Consider the following 11,208-nt stretch of genomic DNA (forward strand, 5'->3'; position numbering starts at 1 on the left):
CACCATGCACAAAGTGTGACAGAACATGGACTGTTTGTGTGAGATGCTGTAAACTGCATGACAAACATCTTGCTATAACCTCAAATTGACAGCATTATGTGTCTTTGCAAGACTTTGACTTTGACTTTGTGATTGTGCCGTTTTCTTCCTCAGATCTGGAGAGGCTGACAGAACTCAGCTGGCATGTGAGAAACCCACGTAAGTCGATCAAATACACCGTTCAGAGAATCTGAGATGCACTTGTGTTCAGAAGTTTGCAATCATTATGATTTTTTAATGTTTCTGAAAGAAGTCGCATCTGCTCACCAAGGCTGCATTTATTTGATCAAAAATACAGTAAAAATTGTGCAATAATGTTACAATTTATAATAAGTGTTTTCTGTGTGAATATATAGTAAACTGTAATTTATTTCTGTGATGCTCCGCTGTATTTTCAGCATCATTCCTCCAGTCTTCAGTGTCACATGATCATCAGAAATCATGAAAATATGAAACATTTCTAATTATTATCAGTGTTGAAAACAGTTGTGCTGCTGAATATTTTTATGGAAACCATGAAACTATTTATTTTTCAGGATTCTTTGATTAAATGGAAAGTTCAAAAGAACAACATTTATTTGAAACAGAAATCCTTTGTGACATTATAAATGTCTTGCTTGTCACTTTTGATCAATTTAATGCATCCTTGATGAATAAAAGTATAATTGTATTATTTTATTAAAAAGCCTTACTGACCCCAACACTTTTGAATAGTATTGTATTTAAAGAAATAGCTTATTTCTGCCACAGAATAATATTAAAAAGGACATTGTGAGTTTGCATCTCAGAATTCTGATGTTCCTTCTCTGAATTATCGGTGTACAACTGTGTTTTATCTTGTAAATTAGATTTTTTTTCTCAGAATTCTGAGTTTAAATCTTGTAAATTAGATTTTTTTTTCTCAGAATTCTGAGTTTAAATCTTGTAAATTTGATTTTTTTTTCTCAGAATTCCGAATTTAAATCTTGTAAGTTACATTTTTTTTTTTCTCAGAGTTCTGAATTTAAATCTTGAAAATGTATTTTTTTTCTCAGAATTCTGAATTTAAATCTTGAAAGTGTATTTTTTTCTCAGAATTCAGAGTTTAAATCTTGTAAATTAGATTTTTTTTCTCAGAATTCTGAATTTAAATCTTGAAAGTGTATTTTTTTTCTCACAAGATTTTAATTAATAATTCTGAGAAAAAAAATACACTTTCAAGATTTCAATTCATAATTCTAAGTTAGATTTTTTTTTCTCAGAATTCTGAATTTAAATCTTGTAAATTAGATTTTTTTTTTCTCAGAATTCTGAATTTAAATTATGTAAGTTTAATTATTTCTTCTCAGAATTCTTAGTTTATGCAAATCAGTTTTTTTTTTACATAATTCTGTATGAATATCTCTCAGTTCCAATTTCTGACATTTTTGTTTCCAGCCATGAAATAAAAGAATACAAATAAAAAATTTGACTTATTATCTCGCAATTCTACAGTTTTTCTCATAATTTCAAGAGAGAAAGTCACGGTTCTCTTTTTTGTTCAGTTCTTTGCCAAGTCTGAAATAAGCTTCTGTAGATCTTCTATATTCCGTCATCATCTACTCACCTTAATGTTGCTCAAAACTAGAATTTTAGTTTTGAACATTTTGTTAATGTTTCGAGAAATTTGTCTTCTTGCATTATTGACACTATTTTCCTGTTTTAACTCTATAAAGCTGCTCTGACTCAATCAGCATTATATACAGCGCTATATAATAAAAGGTGTCTTGACTCTTGTGCATCTCTTGCAGTGATCGCTCTGAAGTCTGAAGGCTGGCAGGTGGACGTGTCCGAGCAGGGAAGTGTCCGTCTGTGGCTTCAGACCGAGGCTCTCAGCAGCGCCGCGGTGCTTCGGCTCATCCTCAACGACGCAGAGATCTCCAGCACACCGGTAACCGTCTGCCCAGAGTTTGACATGGATAATAAAGCCATCTGCATGTGTATATTCCTTTAATTCGCTTGCTCACTGATGTCTAAAGAGCCGTGTGGATGTGTGTGTCCTGCAGACTCGTAAGATTAACTTTGACAAGGCACAGGGTCTGGTGGAGATCCTGTTTGATCAGATTTCAGGAGACGACGAGGGCTCGTACACCGCACAGCTCAAAGACGGCCGGGCCAAGAACCAGTTCACTCTGGTGTTTGTGGATAAGAGTAGGTTTATAATCTCACATTATAACATGAGACTACAGAGCTGCTCCTCAGCGCTAATGCTGTTTGATATTAGACAAATAATAAATGATAAAATATAGTGCATAACTGAAAGCAGTAGAAATATTCAGCTGTTTTCAACATTGATAATAATCTGAAATGTTTCTTGAGCTGTAAATGAGTATATTAGAATGATTTCTGAAGATCATGTGACACTTCAGACAGGAGGAATGATGCTGAAAATACACAGAAATAAATTGTGTTTTGCAATATATTCACATAGAAAACTTTATTTTATTAACTATTTATTTTATTTTAAATTGTAATAATATTTTACTGATTGGTTACATATATATAAATCAAGTTATATATTGATTTGATATATATATATGAATGACTTTAAACTATTTATTTTTTAAGAAACTTTTTAACAGACTGTTTTTAACTATTTACTATTTTTAAGAGAATTTTATTCTGCCTTGTTACTTATTTTTCCTTGGTTTTTAGGAATTTTAGGGCTAGTATTAATTTTTGCTAGAATTTATTTATTTAGGAGACCCAGATTTCTCTTAATAATATGAAAAATAAAAACACACTTTATTTATTTATTTATTTATTTATTATTTTATGCATTTTATTTAATAAATTTTTTTAGAAGATTATATAAAATAAATAATAAAAATGTAAAGATTTTTCTCAATTAAGAAAGTTCTAGTTTACACAGTTTTTTCCTAAAAACATATTAATTTTTATGCATGATTTGTAAGTTTGTTTATGATAAATAATTGTCAGTCCCCACGGCAAACATTTTACAAATTAGGAAAAATTTAATTTTTCTGAAAAAATTTCTATTAATAAATATGTAATACAATTTAATTTTATGTTTAAAGTTCGATAATTCACAATTTAGACCATGATCTGAAAATACTTTTATTAGATACCAGGACCAAAGCAGGTGTTATTTTGCATTCCCAAAAATGTATTAAACATTTACAAATGGAATAAAAAAATAAAGTTTAAGTGCATTTAAGTTAGTTTTCATTTTTCAATCACTCATTTAATGATGTGTCATCTTTATGATGCATGCAAATTTAAATTTATATATAGATGTATGCATAAGAAATTAAATTAGAAATTATATTAATAAGTTGTGTGTAATTATGTGTTATAAAATCAAAAAAATATTTCAGTATGATATACAAGTATATCTTTTTTTTTTTTTTTTTGCAGTTTATTTTTATTATTAGTGGTAGTTATTGTATTTTATTTTATAACATTTCGTTTTACATTTTATAATAAAGTCTGATTTCATATTTCAAACAGGCATTTAACAATGCAGCAAAAGTCAAAGTTTATGTAGCAACGAGCCAAAAGATGATGTTGACTATTTCTCCAGACTGAATCTGTTTTATTCTTCTGTTGTTTCGCTGTTTGTCAGAGTTTCGAGACACACTGGCCAAATCTCAGGCCAACAGACACAACTGGAAGAGAAAGCTGGGTGAGTCGACAGACAGATCGAGATGCATTAATTCGGAGAACAGCATATAAAATCACTCCATGTGTCTCTCTTTTGCTTTGCAAGGTCCCCATTTCTTGGAGTTTTTGTCGTGGACAGTGACTTCAGATTGTGAAATGATTCTGAAGTGCAAGGTAAAGGTGTTTATTCCTTCATGACACAATGCCTGGCCGTTTGAGCTCGATGAAACCCGTGTGTCTTCGGCTGCAGGTCACTAACGTGAGCAAAGAGACGCGTGTGAAGTGGTTTAAGGATGGAGTGGAGCTTCTTCATGCGGTGTACGAGCCCACGGGGGTCAGCACCTTCACCGTCCCGCAGGTACACACCTCACATTCACAGATACATACGAAACACGACCCTCAGATCCATCTGAGACTCTGAGACCAGAGGAAGGCTTCATCATGGAAGTCTATGGAAGTCAGTATACATGTTAATATTGAGACAATATAGGTTAGTATCATTGATTATATATAGTTTTATATATTTGATATATTTTTATATATTTATATATAACATATACTATATATTTTGAATCTGTTTTTATTTTTATATTTTCTGTTTTCATTTTAATTTTTTTTATATATATGTTTTTTTTTTATATGTAGTTTTTAGTTTAGTTATTTAAGTAGTTTAAAAATGTTAGCTTGGCAACTAGATGATATAAAAAAAGTTTAATGTTTTATATTATATATTAGTTAATGTTTATTTATTTGATGAAATGGAAATGTTTTTATGGTTTTACTTTTTGTTAACGATAATAGTGATGTATATCCATACTCACAAGTTACTTGTTTGGTAAAAATGTATTCAATATATTTTTTTTAATATATAAATATATATATTTTAATATTTCTTTAAAAAATATTGTTACTAAAAAAAATTTTTAATTTTATATTTACATTTATTTTATATTTTATTTCAGTTAATGTTAATTTTAAATAATGTTTAAGTAATGATAACTTTTTTTATACATTTAATTTTAGTTATCGATTGTTAAAATTAGGCTCACAAGCTTTTTAGGATCGATCTAAATAGCTTTAATATCAATATTAAAATTATATTAATGCAAAACATGGGATTCTTTACATGTTTTCAGTTCATCTAATAATTTAATTTTGGTTGAAAAATCACATAACCATTTAAGAAATAATCAGTATTGATCTGTATCAGGATCGCTATGCTAAACTGTAAGTAAAAAAAAAAAAATTATCGATAGCATATTGAATTTAAATATTTTTTTAAACAATAATAATAATAACCCTGAAATGAGACTAGTGTTAAATATTTTATTATATGCAACAACGCCAGATGCATGCAATACATTTAGAAATATCTGCAGTAATTCTATAAAGTTATAAGGGTGATCTAGAATTAAAGCTCTCAAAACAAACAGATTTTTACTCCGTTTTTCTTGGAATTGCTTTGACTTCAACATTTCTGCTTTTACTCAAATAAAAACAGGGACTAGTTCAGATCGTTTTCTGTATTCTGGTCAAATGCTGTGGATAAATCTTCGGTCGTACTGAACTGGGATCAGTCCTGTAATTCCTCCTTGCACTGACCGTGTTGTTTGTGATGATGGCTCAGGTGACGAGGAAGGAGCTGGGTGTGTACAGAGCTGTAGTGTCCGACAGCAGAGGAGAAGACCAGAGCGTCCTGGAGCTGATCGATGACGGTCAGGACATCACTCATTATTACTGCCATATGAGTGATCTACATAATGAGAGAAATAGAGATTAGGGACTAAAATAAAAGATCATAGCTGCAAAAACTAAACTTGCAGAATTCAAGACACACACGTACCGTATTTTCTGGACTATAAGTCGCACTTTTTTTCATAGTTTGGCTGGTCCTGCGACTTATAGTCAGGTGTGACTTATCAAAATTTATTTGACATGAACCAAGAGAAAACATTACCGTCTCCAGCCGCCAGAGGGCGCTCTATGCTGCTCAGTTCTCCTGTAGTCTACACTGAAGACATAGAGCGCCCTCTCGTGGCTGGAGACGGTAATGTTTTCTCTTGTTTCTAAATAAATGCGACTTATAGTCCAGTGCGACTTCTTTGTGTTTTTTTTTCCTCGTCATGACGTATTTTTGGACTGATGCAACTTATACTTAGGTGCGACTTATAGTCCGAAAAATACTAATATTAACTAAATATGATATTAACTTAAATGAAATTTTCAAATTATTGCCATATATTATAAGCATATACACTTTTTGCAATGTCATTTTATATTAGTTGTAGTACATTTACTCAACACTAATGACTTTATTGGTGTCTATGGCAATAATATATATATATATATATATATATATATATATATATATATATATATATATATATATATATAATAAAAGTATTACATAAAAATACAGTTATATTAAACAATTAAAAATGCTCTGCTAATATTTACATTTTCTTCTCTCTTTTTTTTATTTTTATTTTTAAAAAATTTTCATCATTTTCGAACCTAAAATCACCCAGCTTTTATTTTGGCGGGTTGCAGAAAAAAAAAAAAAAAGAATAATATGACTTCTATAATATGTAAATATATCATATTTATATTTACACTAAAAAAAAACTAAATATTTATATTTTAATATTTCACTATGTATTTCACTATGTATTTCACTATATATTATAACTACTATATTCTTTTTCTGCATTTTGATTATTTTTTATTTTGTAGTAGTAGTAAAATTACTGAACATTTGTCTTTATTAGTGTCTAAGTAAGTGATTGCAGTGATTTTACAACGGTTAAGTGATTTTTGTTCACAATTTTGCTTCTTTTAAGATCAAATGTAAACATGTTGAAATTTTTAAGAGTGCTTTAATTTATTATGATTTTTTTTTTCAATGATTACAGTGATTTTACCACGGTTAAGGAGTTTTAGGTTAACTCCATATCTGTAGTAAAATCATTGTTATTAATATTTCTTTGAAGCAACTTTTCTAATCTGGAATAATCTTTCTGTATGGAGGGGTTTTTGGTTGATGCAGAAAATCCCTCTAACATGATGATGTTGTTGTTTCTCTCAGAGTTTGAGCGTCTGCTGCAGCAGCTCAATAAACAGTGCGGTAGGTTTGAGTCCTGACTCTTGTGACGCGCTCAGTCTCAGGTCACGTGACGTCATGTTCAGTGACGTGTGCTTGTGCTCCACAGCGCTCTCTGCTGGTCCAGTGGGCATCCAGTGCACTGCGCAGGGCTTCAAGCTCTACTGCTCTCTCAAATACTACCTGAGCTGCATGAACACCAGCTGGCACTTCAAGTGAGCTTCCAGAACTCTAACACCCCAAATATGATTAATACCTATATATATGTGTGACCCTGAACCACAAAACATAAGGGTCAGTTTAAGCTGAACAAATAATCTTCCATTGATGTATGGTTTATTAGGAAAAGACAATAATTGGCTGAGATACAACTATTTGAAAATCTGGAATCTGAGGGTGCAAAAATATCTAAATATTGAGAAAATCATATTTAAAGTTGTTCAGATGAATTCGTAGCAATGCATATTAAAAATTAAGTTTTAATAAGTTTTACGTTTTAATAATATCCTAATGATTTTTGGCATAAAAGAAAAATGTTTTACACATTCAATGTATTTTTGATTATTGCTACAAATATACCCCGGAGACTCAAGACTGTGTGTATTATTTAATATATATAATATATTTCATTTTACCACTCATTAACAAATAATTTATTTATTTTATATTTATTATTCTTTTTCTATATATTATTTGTATTAATTTATGCGTTGCACAAAAAAAAAAAAAAAGTTAAATGAAACATGAAAAGAATTGAAAGTGTAAATGTGAAACTGTCTGTTTGTTCAGTTCAGAGTTAACTGAAACTAAAACTATTTCTTGAAATAAAATAAATATGAATTGAATTAAAAATAAGTATATATATATATATATATATATATATATATATATACTTACTATCTAAAAATATATATTTTTTAGATAGTTTCCAAGGCAACATTTTAATTTTAATTCAGATGAGCATGATGTAATAAAATTAAAATTGAAATAAAAATTAATAAAACTATAGACTTTTTTGTTATCTAAAATTAAAAAGAAAACGAAATAAATAAAAATAAAAACAAATAAAAAAATAAAAACAAATGTAAAATAATTTTTAATTGCTATTACTAATCAAAAATGAAGTGGTTCAGTTATTTTTTTCATGTTTTTGATTTACAGTCACATTGTGTTATGTTTTATTTTCTGGTTGTGACAGAGACAAGAGAATTGACCTGCAGGAGCGGACGAAGCCGGGCAGCAGCATGCAGAAGGTTTGGATTGAGATACTGGGACCGACTGAAGCCGATAAAGGGAAGTACACCCTGGAGATGTTCGACGGCCAGGAAACACACAAGCGCTCTCTGGATCTGTCTGGACAAGGTAGAGCGGCACAAAACATGCGACTCGAGCGCACCTCAACACTAACACGTCTCTTTCTTCTCTGCAGCCTTCGCAGACGCTTTGCTGGAACACCAGAGACTCAAGTAAGTCAACTGCACTTGACCTTTGACCCTTCACTAAGCTCCGCCCTCTTTGGGTACTATTGCTATTTAGACAAGCTGTACAGAAGAGTCTATATGAATAAACACTGTTAATGTCTGTGAACAGTGTGATAGATATATATCAAATTATCCCTAATATATAATATAATATATGGAATATTCGTATTTTTATTATATATATATATATATATATATATATATATATATATATATATAGAAAATATTATATATAGTGTTGTTTATAATTGTTTACAGAATTTTTTTAAATTAAATGATATTGCACAGTATGTTTTTTTTATTAATTAAAATTATTTGTAATATAAGCAGCAAATTATGTATATATAATTGTATAAAATAAAATATAAAAAAATTATTATATAAAAATGTATGCAATTGTATTTAAATAACGTAAATATTTATATAAATATTTTTTGTGTGTGAAATATTAATGTAAAATATTAATATAATAATTTGCAATGTTAAATATAATATTTATTTTTTTATAAAATAATATTAAATATAATCATTTGACTATATATATATGTCAAATTATTATATTTAAAAAATATATGTTTGAAAAAAGAAAAATATATATAATTTATGGGTGTTTATGTAAATTAAGCATGGTCTTTTTCTGTATATTTATTTAAAGGTCAGAACGTTACACTAAATACATTTTAGTGGTGTTCATTTTACATTTTGAAAACTCATTCGCTCTATAACTGTATTTTTTTACTCATTCTCAGGCAAGTGGAGTTTGCTGAGAAAAGTAAGTATTTGTTCATCCCTCCTCTAATTGTGTTTTAAGGAAGCAATTCCTTCATGCAGACGACACACTTTATAATAAGCATTCATCTGACAGATCGAGCACGAGTCACCAAGGGTCTTCCAGATGTGGTGGCCATAATGGAGAACAAGGTACATCCATCCATCCATCCATGAATCACTGCTGTGTCCTCACAGACCCTCGTTCATCTCACATCACTCGACTGTGCTCTTTCTCTTCAGTCTCTGTGTCTGACGTGTTTTGCCGAGGGCGATCCAGCACCGGAAATGTTTTGGCTGAAGAACGACAGAGAAGTCACGTCCACCGGCCAGTATAACATTAAAAACGAGAATAAATCCTCCACTCTCACTATAAACCACGTGACTATGGAGGACTCGGGCAACTATAGCATCTTCGTGCGCAATAAACACGGATCGCAGACGGTCCTCGTGACCGTCAGTGTGTATAAACGCGGTGAAAAGCCTCGAGCAGATGCAGTGCAGATGTAAGGGATCCACAGGGATTGAGATTGAAGCCGGGTGAATCGTTTCTATTAAAGTCAACGAAGGCCTTGTTTAGGTAACGTGTGTTCATTTTGGAGTGTGTGTGCAAAATGTGTTCACCCTCAGTCCATACAAGTTTGTTTCTTCATCAGATCTGGAGAAATGTAGCATTGCATCACTTGCTCTGGAGTGAATGGGTGCCGTCAGAAAGAGAGTCTGATAAAAACATCACGATAATCCACAAGTGCATCTCCTGTTGTCTCTCACATCAAAATCCAGACACAGATTTGTTTAGATCTGTTTAAACACTGCTTGATCTGTGCAGATTTCTCTCCTGATTCAGAACAGAACACTTTTTCACTGGAGGAAGTGTTATTATGGATTATAGACTATGTATTTGAGTTAAAAACGTCTTAATGCTGGGTTTGTTTCAGCTTTTGTCTTCTCCAGATGTTCACTGATGGACTGGAGTGCTGTGGATTATTCTGGACTCTCATTCTGACGGCACCCATTCACTGCAGAGCAAGTGATGCAATGCTACATTTCTCCAGATCTGACGAAGAAACAAACTTTAATGGACTGAGGGTTAACGCATCTCAGCAAATTTTAATTTTTGGGGTGAATTGTTCCTTTAATGGTGCTTTAGAAGGCAATGTCCTGAGGCTCAGTGTCCTGAAAGCATGAGTTGATTTGATCCGTGGTTTGTTTTCCTCTGATTTATCTTGTGCCACTTACAGAATAAAGTGCAAATTAAACCTTTTCCACTCTCTTTTTTTCGTTTTTAACTAAACTGAGCATGCAACTGTGCAGCAAACATTGATCAAATAGACAATGAACACATTATAACGAGGTCACAATCAGTTTTTATGCCTGTATATGGATGGATGGGTGTTTTATCTGCTGATATTTTATAACAGAGATCGAAGCCTTTTCCAAATATCATTATGCAACCCAAAGGTGATTCTTTTGAAAGCAAACTGCACAGTCCACATGGTCATTCACCGCTCGTGTGTTAATATTCAGACAGGCTTCTTTTAGGAATCATAGTCAGGAAATACTGAGAGAAGGATCTACATTTTGATTACATTTCTTAAAAAAAAAAAAACTGTACTTTTTACTCCTTACAATTTTATATATATATTTATATATATTTATTTTATCTTATGTGCATTAAATATGGTTTATGGCACATTAATTATGAGAACTAATGATCATTGTTTTTCATGCATCAAACACATTTCTACTTCAATTATGACTTTCATCAGGTAAATGTCTGGCATCAAAAGTTCACCACCAAATCTGAGGAAGCATATTGAGGAAGCAAAGTTGGGTTTTCCCGCCCAAAAAAAGTTAGAGCCATTAGCGGTGTACTATATTAGCTGAATGCACAAAATTGAGTGAAAATAAAATAATTAATGAGAATTTAAATACAATTAATATTTTTAGGGATGTTTTTAATTTTTTCATTAAAAGGTTACAAATCTCCAAAAAAAAAGTGTTTAAATAAACATTATGCTAAATTAATTGTAATTCATGTTTAGTGATGTTCTTATCAGGTGGAGGATAAATTGTATTTACAACATTCAACCAGTTCAACCGTACTAATAAGCAAAAATGACTTTAGGTAAACTTGTGTAAAATTTTGTCTCATTGTGTTAAAACAACTTCTTGTGT

At 30.9% G+C, this 11,208-nt stretch overlaps 2 protein-coding genes across 2 annotated transcripts; both read left to right on the plus strand.

Annotated features, from left to right (window-relative positions):
• The first annotated feature begins 25 nt into the window (after positions 1-25).
• On the plus strand, positions 26-3,753 carry LOC113059605 (myomesin-3-like). Its single transcript, XM_026228156.1, has 5 exons — positions 26-32; positions 112-198; positions 1,809-1,948; positions 2,064-2,208; positions 3,644-3,753. Exons 1-5 carry the CDS (start codon positions 26-28, stop codon positions 3,751-3,753), a joined length of 489 nt encoding a protein of 162 aa, XP_026083941.1.
• On the plus strand, positions 3,748-9,540 carry LOC113059365 (myomesin-3-like). The gene is made up of 10 exons (XM_026227823.1): positions 3,748-3,855; positions 3,932-4,039; positions 5,309-5,396; positions 6,767-6,805; positions 6,891-6,996; positions 7,980-8,143; positions 8,211-8,247; positions 9,012-9,034; positions 9,128-9,183; positions 9,274-9,540. The coding sequence occupies exons 1-10, from the start codon at positions 3,763-3,765 to the stop codon at positions 9,538-9,540; spliced, it is 981 nt and encodes a 326-aa protein (XP_026083608.1). The 5' UTR covers positions 3,748-3,762.
• The last annotated feature ends 1,668 nt before the right edge of the window (positions 9,541-11,208 follow it).

Source organism: Carassius auratus, chromosome 41 (assembly GCF_003368295.1).
Source record: "Carassius auratus strain Wakin chromosome 41, ASM336829v1, whole genome shotgun sequence".
In the NCBI taxonomy this organism is placed as follows: domain Eukaryota; kingdom Metazoa; phylum Chordata; class Actinopteri; order Cypriniformes; family Cyprinidae; genus Carassius; species Carassius auratus.

What these genes read in the sequence shown, in the direction of transcription:
- LOC113059605 (XM_026228156.1), top strand. An exon ending in CTGGCATGTGAGAAACCCAC is followed by an intron (nt 199 to 1,808) that starts GTAAGTCGATCA and finishes CATCTCTTGCAG; the next exon opens with TGATCGCTCTGAAGTCTGAA. An exon ending in CAGAGATCTCCAGCACACCG is followed by an intron (nt 1,949 to 2,063) that starts GTAACCGTCTGC and finishes TGTGTCCTGCAG; the next exon opens with ACTCGTAAGATTAACTTTGA.
- LOC113059365 (XM_026227823.1), top strand. Translation starts at nt 3,763, where the DNA reads ATGTGTCTCTCTTTTGCTTTGCAAGGTCCCCATTTCTTGGAGTTTTTG. An exon ending in AACACCAGCTGGCACTTCAA is followed by an intron (nt 6,997 to 7,979) that starts GTGAGCTTCCAG and finishes TGGTTGTGACAG; the next exon opens with AGACAAGAGAATTGACCTGC. An exon ending in CTGGAACACCAGAGACTCAA is followed by an intron (nt 8,248 to 9,011) that starts GTAAGTCAACTG and finishes ACTCATTCTCAG; the next exon opens with GCAAGTGGAGTTTGCTGAGA.